Source organism: Phalacrocorax aristotelis, chromosome 2 (genome assembly GCF_949628215.1).
Source record: "Phalacrocorax aristotelis chromosome 2, bGulAri2.1, whole genome shotgun sequence".
Classification (NCBI taxonomy): Eukaryota; Metazoa; Chordata; class Aves; order Suliformes; family Phalacrocoracidae; genus Phalacrocorax; species Phalacrocorax aristotelis.
The window spans coordinates 50839946-50860742 of NC_134277.1; the positions used below are offsets into that span (position 1 = coordinate 50839946).

General features: G+C 37.9%; 1 protein-coding gene across 4 annotated transcripts in view; it reads right to left on the reverse strand.

Moving 5' to 3' along the window:
- The window catches only part of UBP1 (upstream binding protein 1), a 44507-nt gene that overhangs the window by 3056 nt on the left and 20654 nt on the right, over positions 1–20797 (reverse strand). Inside the window, exons 4-15 of one of the 4 annotated variants that reach the window (XM_075083505.1) lie at positions 18718–18823; positions 18001–18107; positions 16116–16268; positions 15852–15962; positions 15183–15290; positions 7689–7792; positions 6784–6838; positions 6509–6599; positions 3380–3470; positions 2563–2672; positions 1013–1155; positions 370–421 (exon numbers count right to left, since the gene is read on the reverse strand). In XM_075083505.1, coding sequence (XP_074939606.1) covers positions 370–421; positions 1013–1155; positions 2563–2672; positions 3380–3470; positions 6509–6599; positions 6784–6838; positions 7689–7792; positions 15183–15290; positions 15852–15962; positions 16116–16268; positions 18001–18107; positions 18718–18823 — 1231 coding nt within the window. Of the gene's footprint in view, positions 1–369; positions 422–1012; positions 1156–1260; positions 1413–2562; positions 2673–3379; positions 3471–6508; positions 6603–6783; positions 6839–7688; positions 7793–15182; positions 15291–15851; positions 15963–16115; positions 16269–18000; positions 18108–18717; positions 18824–20797 lie in introns of those variants that run through there. The other 3 variants (XM_075083504.1, XM_075083507.1, XM_075083508.1) reach the window with 3 other exon arrangements.

Here is a 20797-nt window from a genome sequence, read left to right on the forward strand (position 1 = left end):
TATTTTTTTTTTTAATTATTTTGAAACATCACCATTCTCAACAATTCTTAACAGCAAGCACTCTTTGGTAATGGCTGACTGCGTTTTAATAAGGTTTGCTACCAAGTGCTGCACTGGTTCTGAACTGAAAGCTCGGAGGAATGTCTGAGGTGCTACGCGGAGGCGGAGGGGTCTGGCTAAGAGAGCGGGAGGAACTGCTGGGTATTTTCTGCCACTGCTATATGCAGATATTTTTTTCAAGTCAGCCGTCACTACAGCTGCTGTTGCTCTTTGCCTGGGGAAGCTTTACCAGAATAGTGCTCTGCTTTCAAGAAGGCTCCTTGGTAGAATAAACAATTATGTTTCAGACTGTCAGAAAAGGCACCGTACCTTTTATTGTGGTGAATAAGAAACAACTCTCATCTTGAAAGTTTTGAACCATCTACAAAAAAAAAAAACACAACCACGTTTTAAACCCTCCTGAGTGTGACCAATGCAAAAACCAAATACATCAGGCATTAATTGCTTTTATAAGCAATGGCGTATTTTTTGTTCTGTTCGGCATGTAACAAGAATATACCAAGTTAAGTTAAAATACTTTACTGTCAGAATACTGCTTGTTAATCATGTGACAGCCAGCTGGGAGCCTGTTCCTGTTGGCTGTGGTTTTGGAACGCTGTACGTGTGTGGCAGATGCTTGAATAAGCTGAGTTCAACAGTATTTGAACACTCCCTGCCTTTGGGCATGTTCAAATTAAATACGGGCTAAGTAATTACTGCAGCATCTCAGAACTATATAGACTAGTTGCCTTTCTCTTCTCATAATTTGGGTTTATTCAGGTAGAGGGACAGTGACATTTAAAAGATCCTTCTGCTCATTTTAATGTAAAGGAAAAAATTACTCTAAATGCCAGGAAATACTAGGTTCCATTATCAAACAGAAAATCCAGTAATAAAGAAGCAAGCATAAGAAAATCCTCCATTCTATTTAATTCATGAGTAAGATTTGTTGAGAAAATGAAGTTTCCATTACCTGGTCACTAACAAGAATGTGGATACCTGTGGGACCCTGTCTGTAAACCTGGTTGATCTGATGCAAAGGAATATTAAATGCCAAAGCAAGCTTGCGTGTGACTTCTGAGGCTGCCATTTCTTCTAAGTAGATTGCATGATAAACTACAAGAAAAAAATTTATTTAAGTAAGCACAGTACTAATTGATAACAAGTAACTACATGAAAAAAATCTGATTTTGTTTATACCCCAGCTTTAAAAAAATTTTAAAAGCTAGAAACCTTTACTTTACTCTCCCCCTATTCTCACTAACCAGCATGAACTGCCATGACTTCTTTCAAGGTAACGTCGTACGGGCACACCTCTGACAGGGGGAGGCTTCTTTCTGCTCTGGTACGGAAAGCGACTTCCACATTTTTTCCTGTATCCCTCACAAAAAGGCACAGTCACGTTAAACGGACTGAAATGGATCTTTAGAGTCACCTAAAGGTGACTTTGGAAGCACTTTTGGACCGTCTCAAAAGAAGCAGGTAACACATCTGACTTACACTACTACACTGTTGCCTTAAATAGGGGCATAGATTTATTTTTTTTAAAGAAGGCTGTTTTCAACTGTCTGAATAAATTTCCTACAGATCATCTCAGAGCTGAAGGGTGTGGGGGGAAATACAACACCACAAACAGGACGGTAAGACAAAGTCACTATTCGGTTTGATGCTGTATTTACAGCTCTACAGCTTTATTTCAGAGTGCCAGAAGCCCTTGGCAGCTCCATCTTTGCACATGCTTCTGTCCCAAACCAAAGAATGAAGATATCCAGAGGGAACACAGGCATTTTCAGAGACTGTATCCTGATACAGATCCTCCTCCACCTCAATTCTTGCATGGAAAATACACAACTACTATCACAGCAGCAGCCTACACAGACTGCAGCTGGCTGGGGAGGGAGGTCTCTTTGCTCAAAGCCAAGAGCAAGAAATGAATCATTTCAAATCGCTCCGTTCTCTTAATTGTACGATTAAGACGAATTTACAATTAAATACTAAGTCCCCATCTTTAGTGAAACAACGGCTATCTCTCAGGAAAACAGTACTAAAATCATGAGCCCATCCGTACGCTGCTTGGCTGTTTTTGCTTGTCCAAGCTCCACCAGTTCTAGTTCTGTTGCACAGAAAATGACAGCAAAACCTAACCGAAAATGGGAAAGAATCTAGGTGGTTTATTTGCACAGAGCTTTACGTGTGCCTGCATTTATCTGGTTAATACCTTGGCTGTAACAAGGTAGCACAGTTAATCTGAGAGCTCCTTGATTTGTTACCGTGTAACTACAGTTAGTTTTATCAATGGGCTGAAAAATTCAATGATTTAACCTTGAGAGGTTTTAAGGTTCTGTTCATCCCATGCCATGTTAAAACAGCAATGTTGTTCTGAGTACAACTTCTGACGGGTTCTCTGCACACCAGAAACAGAAATTCAGTCTCTTCGCTACTCTTTTTCCTTTCCATCTATCTTGTTTTAGACTTTTTAAGATGCATAAATGGTAGGCTAAGAGACCCCCCTATGCGCCGTACCGTATATTGCACCATTGCTGCTGTCACCGTTGCCTGCATCTTGCCTTTCCAGTTGTATGCTCCTTAACGGCTCCTGACAGACATAGATTGTTAAACGGGGCCTAACAGACCTGCAACGCAGACAAAGCACATGTCGCAGAAAAGGTTACTTGCCCTGGAAATACGGAAGCTTACATGCTTACAAATCTACAAATGTAGATTTGTTGTGCCTAATAGTATACACTTGAAACGTCTTCTTTCACTGACAAAAAAAAAAAAAAAATCAATGTAATGGTGACTGGTCTCTCAGATGCTACTGCATTTTAACAAAATTTCAGTCAATTCCGAGTTCATCCATACACTGCTTGTTGGAATCCTGGAACGTAACTCCTGAGTAACACTGACAATGCTTATAAAGGTCGATGGTAACAAACACCCATTCCAGTTGGAATCAGATACACCAGTTGGGATGTGTCAGCACACAGCGCCTCTAACCTCAGAAGGCTTCTGGTTGTCCTTAGCTCCCCTAAAGGAGAAGTTTTGTGTCTTGGCGACAAATGCATCTGTTCTCAAGAAACGGGCGGTACCCAGCTGTGTTGGTACCAGCCCTACAGCTCAACCTTTGAACTCGGCAGCGCCTCCCATCTCACCTGGGGTCTGCCCAGAAGGTGTGCACAGGAGGCTGTTCTTAAACATACCGCTGCCAATTCCTGAGTCAGCTCACACAGGCATCGAGGCCCATCCTGCCACTGACTTCCCAGATCTCCCAACTCTAAGGATGGGGGATTCTAGTAAACGACAGAACAAAACCCACCCAAGCTCACATTCAACGTATTACCTGGATTTCAGTGCATTATATAGCCGAATTCCATCGGCTGGACCACAGATTTGTACCAGATCTTCTCTTGTCAGCTTTAATAAATCAGCACCTGGAGAAACACGATTGTATGAAGTTTATTTTAGAACATCTATACTTTTTAAAATAAATTATATGTTAATTTAAAGCATGAATTACAAACTCCACCGTGATAAAAATGGAATCCTGCAGACACAATCAAGAAAGTAGAATTTAGCTAGCACTGAGAAAAAACAACCAGTTTTCCAAAGGTGGTTAGCTTCACTTGATGGTGTTCATATCTTCAAAAAATACGAAGTCTGCAAGGCACAGTTTTTGTAGAGACAGTCACCATCCCTGGAGGTGTTAAAAAAATGTGTAGACATGGCACTTCGGGACATGGTTTAGGAGGCACGGTGGTGTTGGGTTGACGGTTGGACTTGATGATCCTAGAGGTCTTTTCCAACCTTAACGACTCTATGACTGTTGTATATGCAGACAATGGCTTGAATGACTCAAGGTTTTAAGTGACACCCACCCAGGTTAATGTATTTTAGACACATGGAAAATAGACAGCAAAGACATTATTGGTTTCTCACATGCAGTAACACTCGATAAGTCATCCCAGACACTCACCTAATACATCATCTCCTCTATGCACTTAAGTTATTACAGTGCACTCATTTGTAGAAGATGCTGCCAAAGGCTGGCATAGCTAAACCAGCGTGGTCAAATCAATAAATCAGCAGCATAACCTGGGGTGAATCCAGGTTATGGGATACTTCCATCCAAAAGCAGGGTTTTTTTAAATGATCCTGGGAATAAGTGATCTGTGATAACAACTGCTTCCCAGAACATTTTACTTTAGAAAAAGAAGCTTAAATAAAAGATACTAAGCAGATCTAAACACAAAATGGAAGGAAGGTTCCTTCTTAGAAGCAGCATGTGTGTCAACAAAGAAAACGACAGACTGAAAAAATCAGTCACTGTAACAGATGAGTGGGAGGGCAGGGAAAAAAAAAAAAAAGGTAGTCTTTGTTCATGAAAATACTCCATAGACGATCTAAGAATGCATAGGTAAAAGCCAACAAAAGCCATTTGTCATCATACCCCTTCAGTACTATAACAAAAAACTGACCACACCTGAAGAAATACAATAAAAGCTGCACTACACCTCTTACTGCAAAGAAAATCTCTATCAGTCAGCTAGTACTTGACTTCTATAAACATATAAAGATAATAACGAAAAAGAAGAACTGCTTTAAAAGTTTTCCAAGAGTCTTTGTCAGAAATTTGGTACTAAAGTTTACTGAGAAAGCTTAGCAATCATAATACAAGAAGCACAGATCAAAACCGAACCAGCAGCAGAAGAAATGGTCCAACACTACGAGAGTTGACTGTAAAATAATTTTGCTTTTCCATTAGGCCCATGGCATTTAAAGTGCAATCATCATGTCACTGATTAACTCAGGAGCCTTACTGTGTCAGTCTCAATGAGCTGGTAGATGCTGTTGCTTCCAGAGAAGCTTGCAGCAGCGCTGCCCACTGACGTGCAAGAACAGGTTGCTTTGCTACAACGTGTACTGACCCACACTGAGCCACCACCAATTTACTGCGGAGATCACTAGTAGCGCCAAGTGGTTCTTACATATTATATAGTTATTTTGGTTTGGTTTTCTTTTTTTCTTCCCCTCAAAAAAATCGTGTGTCAAAAGCTACAGCTTTTCCAGAGGCCTCACTGCCACCTCAAGGTCTGGTCAATCTTTATTTGGAGAAGTCATACTGCCTGTGCACAGGAAAACATCGTGGACCCCTGGGGTCTCAAAATTTTAGTTATTTTTATTAAATTACTGTATTATTAGCAATAGTTTACAAAATTTTAGTTATTGCTGCCCATATCATATGTCAACAGAACTATACATAAATAATTTTTATCAACATCATGTTTCCATACTGATTGCTGAGGAAGATACTGCAAAATACTGGCTCGTTCATTAGTGAGACTGCAGAACTTCCTTACTCAGGGTTGGATGACACATTCACAAGCTTCTTCAGAAAGGCTAAATGTTAAGTTTTTTTCTCAGAACCTGTATATCCTAGCAGAAAACAGTATGAATTTTAGGCAGAAAACATCAGGCAGCAGCAAACAGAATTATTTAGCTACAGAAAAAGACAACACTTAGAGTCTTTCAGATTTCAAGACTGCCACATTAGAGAATCTGTACTTCCAGTCTTGACCAGGGAAGATGCCTGGTACAAAGAGAATTCTGGCAGAAGCATGAGCTAAGCTAAGAGCCAGAGAGCAGGAGTTATTCATCAGGTTCTCCCCATCAGGTGTCACCGAAGAAAACTGAGGAGGAATTTTACTCATCATGTGTACTGTGTCATCCCAACTCTTTGCACATTACAATTACATGGAGGATTAAAGAAGCAACCAGCAATCACAGCCCCAGAGAATGCATCTACTGCTGTTTCTTGCTTCCATACGCATAGTGGAAATTACATTGACACACATTTAAGGAAGAGCAATTGGACATTCTGCTGAAATGAAAAAAAAAAAACGACGAGTGAAATACACATAGGTAAAGAAATTCTCCTGTTGCGTTGTGCTGAAGCAGAGTTTGATACAAAAAAGAATTTGACATTTCTGTGAATAAGGTGACTGTTCACAGCTTCAGAGTTTGGAAGGATGAAAGCTTCAGATACTGCAGTTAAATCAAACTCCTAAGAAAAGATCTCACATGGGGCAGACATTAACAATTTCTTGTACTTTCTTTGAGATGATTGCATTTTTTCCATTTTCCATATTTCCATTAGGAAACAGCACAGCAAAATAGATGGCCTGACTCACCAAATTATTTTTCTCAAAGGATTAATCAAGGTTAAAATGAGTTTGTGAACTAGCGTCAGGGAAAAAGAACCTAGCTTCACTTTTCAGTGATAGGGTGAATTTGTGCAAAACACAACTAGGAAAAAAAGGCCTTTCAATGCAAATTGAACATTTAATAAGTAAATTAGTAAATTACAATAAATATTGATGCCATTTTGTTCTTCAATAATTATTTTCCCCACACAGAACTTGCTCACTAACACAAAGAAAGACTCTAAATAAAAAAAGTAAACTATAGATACCTGAGAAATTTGAGAAAAGCCTTGTATAGGTAGAGAACCTATGCTTGAGCAACCATTGCTGGGTTTCCTGGATTGTGGCTGAAGGATGAAGCTGCTGTAAGAAGCAAGATTGGATATGATCATTTGGATATTTAGAAAAAACCCAAACCCATTAAAAATCCTCCCTCAGTTAAACACTTTCCCAGTATTTATTAATATCTAGGTATGGATAAATCATATGTTCTGATACAAATCAGAATGATGCCAATGATCAATACCAGAAAGCAAACACTCACATCTCCAGACCCTTGAGAGGTTCCATCTCCTTGATGATTTGGGGAGGAAGAATTGCTACAGATAGGGGGGGGGAGAAAAAAAAAGGAGGGGGAGTATTACTAGAATTTTATTAAGCAAAATATTTAAGCATTGCTGGAAAAAATAACTTGAAACTCCCCAAACAATAAGTATCACTGTTGAAAGACATATTAAATGCTGCATAGAGTGAAACTTCAGTTAAACTCAAGAGAAAGATCATCACACGTCAATATGGAAGTCATCTGGTTCCTGTTCCGTGTGTTCTCTATCAACTGGAGAAGCAGCTTTACCAACACCTGTGGGAGGTTATATGGCCACTGATCTGTCTTAAAGGGTGACTGAGGAAGTGGTAGTAAAATACAAGGCACAGAAAACTCAAAATACCACTGTAAATCATTCCTTAATCACCCAAGTTAAATTACAATAGTTTAATTAATGCCTCAATACAAAGTGTTTTTACCAACACAATTTCTGTTGAAAAGCTTGTAAAGGTTATTGCTGGGGGTTTTTCCTTGCAAATTGTATTAACTGTGTATGAGGGAAATGGAAGACTGTTCTTACTGAAAAAGCTAAACAATTTCCATAAACAAGGACTAAATTAGGATAGTTAAAAAGTAAAGTATTTGTTATATGGCAAAGGACAACAAGAGAAGTTTCCAACAACGTATAGCGAGCAAGAAAAACGTTGAAGCAGATGTAATGATGTTATAATTGAACCACATAATGCAAGTGTCAAACCAAAATAAATACATAGGTCCAAACAATCTCTCATTCCCCACTGGAACCAGAAAACAGTTGCAAGCTCCTGAATTTACTCAGAAAACACTGTTGAATAAGCTTGATTTTCAAATGTTATCTTTAATTAGGATACAGAAAAGAAACCTACCTGTCTGGGACACTGTAGGTATTATGTTGAGCAGAGGTAAAAGCTGGAGCAGGAGTAGGGCTGTTGTTTACAAATGTCGTAGGAGTATCAGGCCATGGCGAGCACTGAAGATAAAGAATTGAAACTTAAGTTTCTCTTGACAATACATTTTTTACTCTGATGCACAGTTCTTTAATTTAAAGCCAGGGTTTTTTTCCACAGAGAATTTTGATTTGTAATTCCAAACAAAGACACTCTCCATCCCACACATTACATTATTCCAGGTGAAAATCAGTTTTCTTTTATTCTGTTCTTTCAAGAAGGCACCCATTTATACTGTCTTCTGCTAATAATGTGAAGGTATTAGCAATGGAACTGACAGAAGACCTGTACAGATAACTCAGCTGAAAACAAACCAACAAACCCACCCCAAGCCATCTGCTGAAAAAACTTCCATCCTAAAAGGGATGAAGGGGCTGTTGAAACTGCAGGTACTGTGACTTGACAATAGGTGTTCAGCACTAGTAAGTAAAACCACGAAGCTAGATTTCACCTCGTGGATAAATGTAATGTATCTGCCCTGACAGCAATTAAATACAAACAGATGTTTCAATAGAAATCTTGTAAATGGAAATTATTTCTTAATTTACTGCAGGACTGAAATGATGCTTTCTCTAAACTGCTTGGCAAACTGGAATTTTTATACACAAATGTAAGTCATCACAAGTATATGATAAGCCAACTGTCCAATTTAGTCAGTCTTTTTTGGATTTTTTTTTTTAAACCACCACGATACAAGCCCTTCAGAATAAGACTAGCTTTCAGTGTTTCCAATACCACTGCAAATTCAGTATTTTGAAGAAATAAAAACCCAAACAAACAGATTTTGGTATGTTCAAAGACAAACAGAATTAAAACAAGCAAACTGCCCAAGGTAAAGCTCAGACCACGCCTGTTAAAACAACAAGTATTTCTGACATACTTATCATGCACCAGCTAAATACCCAGTAAGGAAATTTTCAGAGTTATATCACAGCCTTGTGGGGATGGGGAACAAGTAGGACCTAATACTATTGGAAACATGTTTCAACAATTTTGTGTTGCAAGACCCTTTCGCTATCTGGGGGAAACAGTCAATGAGCGCAATACCAGCTGCAATCAGCACCCTCAGAGACATGGTGTAAATTTGGGGTTGTCTTGTGCAGGGTCAGGAGTTGGACTTGATGATCTGTGTGGGTCCCTTCCAACCCAGGACATTCTATGATCCTAATCTTCTGTAAAACAGTTAACAACATTTCTGTGCCGGACTCCAGTCCTCACCTGCCAGCATAAGGTTGCAGCACAAGGTTTCCCAGCACAGTGTATACAATTAAAACAAACAAAAAAAACCCCAAACCAACCCAACAAAAAAAATTCAAAACCTTAATCTTGCACACCAATAGCTTAACAATTAGGAATTTCTTTATCTGTCCCAGATCTGATTCAAATCAGTATTTTCGCTAACCCTGCATACACACTGCCTTTGATTACAGTCAAAGCCACCCTTTAGACTACAAACAGTGCCATTCACACAAAGCATGCTCTTCTATGACCTTCTAGTGTTACCCACTCTTCCTCCCATTCTGTATATTCCCTCCTATCTGTCGTTGCCTCTTCTCAACCTCATTTTAATGTTAATCTCAAAGATGCTATATTACAACAGGTAGTTAAAATAGACCTTTATTCCCAAATTATGTGGTCCAAAGCCATAATTTTAAAATAAAAGCTTAATATAATATTAGCTTTGTTATTCTGAAATATTTTGGAAGTGCAATTCATTTTCTTTAGTTTTTGCACATTCTCTTCCTAAATTTTGATGCAAGATGTTTATCTGGGCACAGAGATGCAAGCTGTACATCCTTAGCCACTATTGCATTGCAAGATTCTGTTCAACATATATTTAAATTCAGGAGCAGGGAAGAATGCACTGGTGTCAGAGACAGCTTTTGAGCCATTCCCAAGGCATGTACTGCAGTTAATATTTCTGTCCTTCAAACTCAGCTCAAGTTGTTGAGAACAAAACTGAGTTTAAATGCAGGAAGAAGCATATTTGACTTATTTAGAAAAAGGAAATCCCAACACAAAGCAAGTAGCCTTTCTTCTCCTATAAACACACTTTCCTACCTTGTCTCCTCTTACCAGCAAAAATGTTATTAACGATTCACTGAGACTGAATCAGTTGGTTTAAAAAAAAAAAAAAAGTAGCAGTAATTATAATACTATTGCAACAGGCCCATTGACTCAGTTCTCCTTTCTTCCGTCTTAAGGTTGCAGAGGGAAAAAAGACTATTTGAGCACTGAGATACTTAATTCTGACAGGTTCAAGGAACAAGGAAGCAAAACAAACAGCACCCCAACCCACCCCCAAAAAAGAAAACAAACAACAAACAAACAACCAAAAAAACCCCAACAAACCACTACAGCATATATTCTTCAAGCATCTTCTACCAATTAACCCGAGCTGCTTATGCTTTCGGTATCACTCGCATGCACAGCTGTCCCACACTTCACAATCCCATCATGTCCAGAAACAGGATTAGGCAAATTCCTGGGCATCAAATCTATTAACACTAAAAAGACTAAGCAGGGGCACGCTTTCTAACATCCTGCATGACAATTTGGGATGCTGGGGGGTTACGAGGTGAGTGGATCGCAGAAAGCGGCGAGGTTACCCTGCTGCAGCCTTTCTTGAAACAGCATCTAGAATTGCCGCTGCCTGAGACAGAGCACTGGACATTATAGAGTCACGGTCTGATGAACCAGGAGATTTCTTACATTCTTAAGCCCAAAACTGAGTTAACCAAAGGACATTCAGCAAGCTAACGATACCAACACAGAAGTCCCTGGCCATTAGACATAAACTTAAGAGAAAAACGTCACTCCGTCACAAGGAAGCACCCAAGTCTGGAAAAGGCCACCAGAAAACAGAAAAAAGATTATATCTTTACCTGTAGTGAACAACGAACACATACTGGTGAATTTTCAAAGAACTTGGATTTGAGGTCTCAAGACAACTGCCCTCAACTTCTAGTACGCCGATACAATACTACTGATACAACTGTACTGTGGGAGTTATGCCACAATTTTGAAACACTGATTAATTCTTGAGAAAATGATTTTGGTTTCAGATCTTTAACATCTTTCTGTATAGGAGATGAATGAATTTCTAAAGTGTTGACCAATGGCTTTACTGAGTCAAAAAGGAAGACAGGAAACCTTTCTAAGTATGACTTTTCAGACTCAGGGTATTTATCATTTAAACTCAGAACGCCCCTAACTTCTGAAGAACTGCAAAATCTCAAGTTATGCTAAGCCACTGTTTAATGTAATCTCACAGCCTACTTCTAATCTACCTGAATCTGCCCAAATTCACGCTTTACGAGAGAGTAAAACTGAACTTTGGCAATGAACTCCATGTTATATTCCAATACCACATCAACATGAAAACATTTGTTCTCCAAATTAAGCTGCTTATACTTGGGCACACGGCATCACCTTTGGAGAACAGGACAGCAATTTTATTATACATGGGACAGAGCTTTTTCAATGAACCTACAAAATACGGGGTTCTTGCCCCAAACAACCGCAGTTCTTGTTGGCAAGAGCAAAAAACTTCTGCTCATACTAACTTAATTATTCTGAAAGCAGCAGTAGAGAAGCTATACCCAAAATGCGAAGTGACCCACATTACATATCTGTATGCTGCTGGTTCTGTTATATGAAGTATAGAGACACGTAAGGAGAAACAAATCAAAGAAATACTACGTGCTTATGTTACTCCACTCCACTTTCTGACTCTCATAGCCTCTAGAAGGTTTTGTACTCTAAATTTAAGTCACTTACAAAAAACATTTAACTTCTGCACCAGTCTTTCACGTCCAAAACTTTGTTCCAATTTATTTCAAGGTCTATAGCTCGAAGTCTTCTAACTTCCATGTGCCCTATAATCAGGTCTATCTGCAAAAAATGACCATTTGACCAAGTTTAATCAAATTGTAGCTTTACATATTCTGGCTTGTGGCATATAATATATACTGATATAAAAATCAACCAAGATACTGCAGATAGAAAAAAGCACAAAGACCCAATTATTACAATACAAATTTGCCTGCTTTTTCAAATTCAAGGCAAGGGAAAGAATGTGGATTTTTTTCTCCTCTTCCTTAGATAAGCTCTCGCTTCTATATATTTGGAAGAGAGGAAAAAAATAAAGTGTTTCCTTCATAAAATGGCCCCTCGGTGAAGGTCACCTGTACATAAACTCTGAGGACCAGAAGGCAGTGTGAAGTCTGTAGCCGCCTACCTCTGCCAAAAAAGTCAATGGTCCATAGCATGAGAGAGTCTAAACAAGTATTTTAACCATGCTTCTGTTTGTTTGGAAAATACTTGGATAAATGCTGCAGAAACTGCAGTGAATGCACAGAATTTTGAAACATCAGATGACTGAAAAGGAGCAATGGAAAAGCATATCTAGATGGCATTCTTATGAAAATGAATGAGAAGGAAAAGATGGGTGACAGCAATTGGAAAAAATCTCTGGTTCTTAGGAGAGGATAGGAGAAGAGCAGAGCAGAATGACCATTCAGAAAGGAAGCTTCACCAAACTCTTTGTATCGTGTCAGAATCCCATACAAATTAAATTGGAAAGAAAAATATATTAGATTCAATGTTTCCTGAAGGGAGCACAGTAAGAAATCAATCTGTCCAAATCAGATTGTGGCTGAGCTGGAAGAAATCATACAGGGCAAAAAAAAAAAATAAAAAGAAACAAAATTATAAATATCCAGCAAACAGAACAGCAGAATCTTGGAGGGGCAAAATAAAAAAGCCAACATACAAAGTTGAGATGCAAAAAGCAAGGAACAAAAAAGACAGCCTATATAATAGGCTAGGTGTAGGAGGAACATAACAATACCCAGCTTTTCAAAAGGAAGAAAACTATAGATTGGATCAACCTTAATTTCTGGAATTCAAGAAAAGATAACAGAAAACTATTTCTGAGCATCTAGGAATCAGCACTGGCTAAGTAACAGCCAGCACACTTGACTTTGTCAAGAAAAATACACTCCAAACAATCCTGTTCTCCTTCTGTAATGGAGCCACAGTTCCTAGGACACGCAAATTGCAAGATCCATCATATATAAACACATAATATGTAAAACAGTGTCAATTCTCATACTTAAATGTAGGGAAACACGTCTTCAGTTTTTGTGTCTAAGCCCCTCTGTGACAACTGTAGTGCACGTACTGTACGTATGTACATGAAGTAAGTCTGGCAACGGCCAAACCTTCTGATTTAGAGGATGGTTACATTTGGGAAGACAGGTTTGCAAGGACAGAATTGCTCCAAGTAGGAACATGCACCACCCCGTCCACATTTAGAAGGCCCACAAGAAGCCGCCTGTCTGGCAACGAGAAAAAGGCTGATGAGTTGGCCTTCATGCTCTAGATCGACATTCCTTTTGTAGAGCAAGCAAACAAGTTGTACACTCAACTTGTATAGCTAAAAACAATACTTAATGAGCATATAGTGAGTACCAAGGTTTCACTATAGATACAGGAAAAATAGTGTTTCGTAGTATTTTTTATGGTATTGGTGATTTCTAATGATTTTGCTAATGATAAAAATCCCTGCTATGATGGAACAGGTTATGTGTTAAATCTGCAGATGATACCAAGTTAGAAAGGCTGAGAGCATTTCATCCTACAGGAACAAAATTCAAAATGGTCTCAACAAACTGATCAAATGATCTCAAGAGAGTATTTTATTAAGGACAAATGAAAAACAGGAATAGCCAGCTGCACAATTAAGAGAACCCGAAACCTGTACATAGTTGTTATTCCAAAATAGTCTCTTGGGTCATCCTTCATCCCAGACAAGAAGTGAAGAAACACACACACACACACAATCCTTTGCGTGCTTTGAGAAAGGCACTGAAAGTCCAGTACTGCCTGTCCTACCTCAGGTTTTATTCACTACAATTAAGGTAATGCTCCCATTCATAGAAGCTTAGTATTCCAAGAGATTTTTAAGTTAAGAATAGGTTAGACAACTTTCAAATATCACTTGGCTACAGTTTGTCCTGCTCTGGACAAGGGATTTGTGATATCTTTTAAAAATACCTTTTTCTACTATTCTTCCTATAAACAACAATCATTCAGTGATGTACTTATACAACAGAAAGAGAAGAATGCTTGGGGCAACGGGGTCGGGGCGGAAAGGGCGAAGTAGAAAAGCCGCCAAGGACTATCTTCAAAAGATGCTTCAGACATGCTTTATAAGCAAAGGTGATAAAATCCTGTTTTCTCCTGTCCGTACCCCTGCCCCAGGGCCATCTGGAACAAATAAAACGATGTCTGCACTGCCAAAGAATCCTAAACGTGCATCCTAAAAGAATGAAAGAAAAACCAAAAACCAAGAACAGTAGAAGGTAAATTGACAGCTCAGTGCTTACAATAGGTTTGGTTTGTTGGTTTTTTTGGGGTTTTTTTTTGGTTTTTTTTTTTGGGGGGGGGGGGGGGGGTATAAAATAAAAAATCCCTCAAAGAACTCATCTGAACTCATCTGACTTAATATTACTTGTTCCCTCCCACCCAGTTACATGGTTTATAAACAAGACGCGTGCACTGAAGTATTTTATAACTTAACCCTTATACAACACTTTTACAGATCATAAATACAAACTAAATTACATCTGAGGAACAAGACTCAGTCATTGCGTAAACGCTGCTGGGAAAGAGCTGTCAGCACAATATGCTATTCAAACAACAGTCAAATAATTGTCTTCCACAGTCACATTATTAATTGTCATTTAGAATTGCTAAATGGAAGATGCAGGATTGTTTCTCATCTGAAAAATATAAGGTCTCAGTGATATTCACCTTAAGAAATGGCATTTAAGAAATCTAAAATGCTAACCCTTGACAGGAAGAGTGCGCAGGATATAGGCTAGATTCATTGCAGGGGACACATATAGGGTTAACATACACATGACATGAAGATGTGCTGACTCTTCTGAACTGCATTAAATGTGCTTGGAGCACAACATGTAGATGACTAAAGGAAAAATCAGTAACTAACGATCAATTCTCTGCAACACTATGTGGCATTTTAAAAATACTGATGTACATGGAAACTTATATTGAATGTACATATAAGTATGGAACAAAACACTGTTCTTACTTCCACTAATTACACACATACAGGAAAGCAAAAAGCTATTTCATTTAAAGTCACATAAATGGAAAGCTCTTGAGTTTTAAATGTTACACAGTCCCTCTGCAACAGTTTAAGTGTTAGATTTAGGAAGGATTCCTTTGCTGAAAACAAACATGGAATAATTGGTATACATAAAAGTGAATAAAATTAAGACACAGCAATCAAAATATTTTTACTTTATATAGTGGAACTTTCTCCTATATCTAACACTGCACAAGGTATCTTGCACAATGAAAAGGTAAGCAGAAGTCCCTTACACTGCCTCGCTTTGCCAGAGAATCACCGTAGTCTGCTGGCAAAGTCCGCTTGCTGGACTTTTTCTGCTCATGTTCAACTGCATCTTCAATTATAGGCTCAAGCCTCATCTGGACAAACACCAAAGATTTGGATCAATTTCTTTTCATTATACAGTGGGGAAAGATCTAAAAGCCTTTTAAAAACTTCTGAAATCTTTAGAAAACTGCATAGAACTCACTGATGTTTAAATAAAAAGAAAATGCAAAAACCTATCGAGGCTCTGGCCTTAAATTCAGCAATCTCCAAAAAGTACACTTTGAAGCTCAAATTTGGCAGATAATTAAATTCTAGATTCCCCCCTTTTTTTCTTTTTTTTTTTTTTTTTGTTTTTGAGCTGCAAGGTTTTTAGATCTGTACCAAGAGACTTGCTCTAGGGTTATGTACAGTCAGTCAAATAGTGTTCAATCTTAGTATGTTTTAACACAAACATCTATCGAGTATCTAAATGAAAGTTTACTGAACAAAATCTTAAAAATTTAATGTTGTTGTTCACTGGACAAGTTCATCAAATAAAAGCTTATATTTGTGTAGAACTAATTCTTCCCCAACCCATCCAAGATTGCAGCTAAGTTATATGGTGTAGCTATATATTTTCTCCTAAGTAAGCAGATGCAATTCTATTTTGTTACCTCTGTAAGAACTGTGGTGTCATATGAAGGCTGATACTTTTCTTTTTCATGTGCAGTTCGCTTTTCCATCTTTTCTCTGTCTGTTTTCTGTTTCCTGTCTGCTCCTTTTGGCTAAAAATTAACAGTTACATGAACAAGAAGGCAGGTGGAAAACGGTTTCACAATTGAAATCTGATCTCAGAAGCCAAGCAGTGATATAAAGATGTCCCCCATCTTTATGACAGCTTCCAAGAGACATATTAAGGATCTGTTTTCTACTGTTACCTTAAAAACTTTGATTTGACAACTGGCTGAATGCAGATGATCTGTATATTCTCCATTTTCAGTCTGTTTAAAAGTGTCAACCTGAATCCTAAAAGGAACTCCTTTCTCTCCTCCATGTTTACGAGGGGTAAATTCAGTGCTGATACAATGTACCTGAACAAAAAGAACAACCAAACAAAAAGGACCCTCAGAAGTATTCTAGACATGAGTTTTATTATGTGTTAACCAACATCATACACATTTTCTAGGGACAAATAACAAATTACCCAGCCTATCTGAGGACCCAGCTGCGTAACTAACATTTCATTCCTTTTCATTCCCATAAGCAAATGAAGTAAAAAACATTATATCTGAGCTAACAGAGAAGAGGGGAAACAAGCAAGTATGTCACCAAAATCTCTCCAAAAATTAGAAGTCATTAGAAATTCTTCCTAAGTGAGAACTTGCTGCACCTTAAGAAAAATATATGTGGATGACAAATACATCTATCATGACTATAGTAAAAACTTTTTCAAGATACTATTGTCCAATCCATTATCGCTAGAATAAACTTCAGAGTTACTTGCAATAAATATTACCAAAGCTATAGAAGGTCACTGACTGAAAGTTCTTAATCTCATGTGAAATCAGTATTTTCAAATACGCCCAACTCCCTATAAAAGTCAGCAGACTTTTTAATCAGTATGGAATTGCCTCAAATGCTGCACCAGCCTGAAGACTTGGTTTGTAAGCTAGAATATACCCCTAGAAGATATCTAAGGAGAAAATCAGTGTGACAGAAGGAGTTATTATGAGTCTGTACAGTGCTCCCAATTTTTTTGGCTTCCTTATGGAATTTTAAGTGAGCCAGGCACCATGGACCATAGCACACCTTGCACTCTGAACGACAACTACAATACTATCTTTTTATTGCCTATGGCCATCAACAACAGAGAACCATAGCTTGGAACTTGAAGCTTTAAGTGTAATCAGTGCCACTATGTTGCCTTCTGTAGCCTTCAGAATAAATGAACTATACTTGCATAACAAGGATCAGTTCCGGTTTTGCTCAGTCCGTTATGACTTCTTCTAAGAAAGTCCATGAGCAAAGATATTCAATAGTTTATCTCACGCTTCTTCAGGGAGACTACATTTTCATACTTGTGTAACTTTTACTAGAAAAAACGTCTTCAATTGCACCAGATCGAAGTTAATTTACTGACAATGTGGAATTTAACCTATTTTGGTAGCCTTAGTAAGAAACGCTGCTACCTCAAACTTCACACCTTTTCCTCATAATAAAAACAGATGAGACAAAAGCAAGCTAAAAATTCCAATGTAAAACTGAACATTCTATCTAAATAAATTTCAAAGAAAGCATGTTCAATTATCCCAAATACCAAATACATAAATAATAAGAATCTGACTACAAAGAAGCCTGCTGACATAGTAAGAAACATCTTTGAATGTCTGATTTAAAACTCTCGGTTTAGCACATCAATTTTTGTTTTGTACCCTCAAACCAAGCCTCTGCTGAAGCTCAACTCTAGCAGAGTGAGCCTCTAAACTAGAAAAAAATGACAGTTATTTAGAGGGATATAAATTAATTCTAATCCTATGTATAACTACATATTTTAACCATGGCAGCTTTCTGCAAAGAGCTTTTTGAAAGCCTTTTTATTTAAAGTGTTTTTGAAAGATGCTTTTATAAACTCAGATCAAGTTTACAAACCTAACCAGGAACCCTTTCAGAACTAACAGTTGCTAAGAACCTGTTTTTTCACAGAGCTGGTATTTAATGTCCATCCCACAAATAAGAAACCAAGAAGTTTCATAGTGCAAATATATACTATTTGTGACCTGCAAGGCACCAAACAGAAACATCCAGTCAAGTAAAGTTTCAAACCTGAATAAAAGCAGATGTACATTTTGTTGGATCCCACAAAAATTCAACTGCATTGAGCTGGCTTGGATTTGTCTTGATATCAATGACTCCAACAGACATTGGAATATCTACATTAAAATAAATAGTATCTATTTTGAAATAATCATATTCCAAGAAAACACCAGAAATAAATTTCAATATAAGGTTGCCATCAGCAAACACAGCAGGGTGAAAAAGGTGGGCTTTGGTGGCTTGATGATAAGCCCACAAACAGTTTCTCAGGGCTAATGTTAAGAAACTTAGTAGGCTCAACATACAAAGTGCTCAGGGTTTGGGGGTGGTTTTTCATTTCCCTCCCCACCCCCTCCCAGCTTACGCAAGAAAAATTATAAAGTTATGCAAAATAAAGAAACCACATTGGTGTCATTTCCACAATGTACTAGAGAAAGTTACTTTTGTCTGTGTTCTCCTAATTATAGTAACATTTATTAATCAAAATTAGGAAGATTACTAAATGTATAAGGTTGCAGAGTTGCCATCTTACTTCTGTAGCCCTTAAAGGTTTTAAAGGACTGTGAAAGCAGTAAGAACATTTATATTCAAAATACACACTATACAAAACAGCACAAAGAAAACTGGTCTGTGTTTTTTCATCAGCCCTAGCATAAATGTAGCCATGATCAATTTAAATTTGGAAATCGAATTTCACACATTGGCAACAGATAGAAAAAATTATACCCAAGTCAAGAAGTCTGTCCCCAGGGCGGTTCCACTTCCAACCTTCTAGCTGCTGGTGTTCTGTATATTGCAACCTTCTGTCATGAAACACAACTCTTATAATACTCTAAAACAAAGAAGAAAACAAGCATCTGGTGAGCCACAAAGTTACTACATGTTTAGAAACAGCCTGAAGATAAAGTACTAGTACATTCCAAAACAACTGATAAACATGTATTTAGAGCAAAAAGTTTGGCGACTGTCAGTATCCCGAAGTATTCCAGAACACAGAAACAGAACTGAGCAGCAAGAGATACTTGAAAGATGTGGTAAAAATGCAAAACAGAATTACATCTGACTGCCTAAGTCTCTATGAATTACATGCAGTGAACTGAGCAATACCGACAGCATAGTATCAACACTGCAGGGGCAACATAAACTTATTTTAGAAACAAACAGAAGACTTCATTTATTCTGAAAAGCAGTGAATAAAGTTTGACCATTCTTTTCATTTGGAATTTTGTGATTTTTTTCAGAAAATTTTAAGAAATAATATTAATAGAAAAATCCCTTCCTAGTATTTCTAAGCCTATTTACAACAAATCTGTGATTTTAACTAAGAGATAACAAACAACTTCCAAACTATTCCAACTGTTCTAGCTAAAATATTAATCTAAAAATACTATGATACGATTAACTTTATTCAGCTAGAAGCAATTAGCTAACAATACCCATTTTTGTGACCAGCTCTGCTACGACTGTGCTTAGTCATATTAAAGAAACGCTTCTATTCTGCTGCATGAATGCACAGGCAAAGCAATTTTATACAGAGGGGAAAAGACATATATATTAATTGCTACTGAACAAACAAAATGTAGACGAACTTTTTAAAGTCTCATTTTTCCCTGTTAGTTTACAGTCTTACTTGTATTAACAGTGCACAGAAGCGTTCAAAAAACCCCAAGAACTTCTAAATGAGCTGCCTCCTCCAAATCCATTGCATTTCCTTGGTTTTATTTCAAAGAACAGAAGGCACAAGTGCATGTGTGTGCATGCACATACAAACATACCATTCCTTTTCCACTGCAAACCGGCAAGTTTGGAACTTGTAAATATCTGCAGCCACCTTCTCCAACATGAAATGCCTTCTTTGCTGAAGTACTGGGATTCCAGTATTTAAGTGGCCGAAATGGAAAGATACGGCATTACAATGCCTTGCTATGATAAAATTTACTTTTACACTGCTTTGTCCTATTTTACCTACCAAATGGCTCATCACCGATATACGAACCTATAAAATTACAGCAGAGAGATTCCCCAAAGCTACAGGAAAGAGCACCTACAAGGGCAAAATAGTCAACAACTTGTAATAAGCTTGCAGCAAGTCAACATGCCAGGTTATAAAAGATTTCATTACAGAACTCACAGAAAACTCCCAGTTTTATGCTTGTGCTTAACGCTTCCTGAAATTATCTCTGAACAAGCATCCCACAGACAAATAAGAACAAGGCGTAGGACTACACAAGCCAGCCAAAGTTCACAAATTATATAGCCCAAAGCTGACAGGGAAAGACAGCCTCCCACAGGCATGCTGTTCTGGTGTACTTATCAGTACCACTGCCAAAGTGATTTTAATTAAAGTTTTTCCCTTCTTTCCCAATACCTGATTAAGATTTTTCAGAGACTAATAAAACCGGTAGATGCTTGTAAGAAAAATCTGAACTCCTTTCTTTTAGTAACCTGTACCATGAATTGGACATTTTTCAGTCTGCCTTATTCTTATGCTTCATGCAATGCCTCAGATCCACAGTACCTTCTGCTAACGTTAAAGCACACAGAGACACCTCTGGAATTAGGAAAAGGAGCTCAGCTGTGGAACAAACTGCTCAATGAAGAGCAAAATTACACAGATCTATTTTCCTGTGAACATATCTCCAATATCCCACTGCTGCAAAACCCACAGGTTGGCTTCATGTGTCTTCCATAACACCTATTAAGAAACATGTTCATACCACCTCCCCTTCTTTCTAAATGATCCTCTAGCTTCCTTCCACATCTCCTAATCGCTTGACATGGACAAAGAAATGGCTCAGAAGATGCT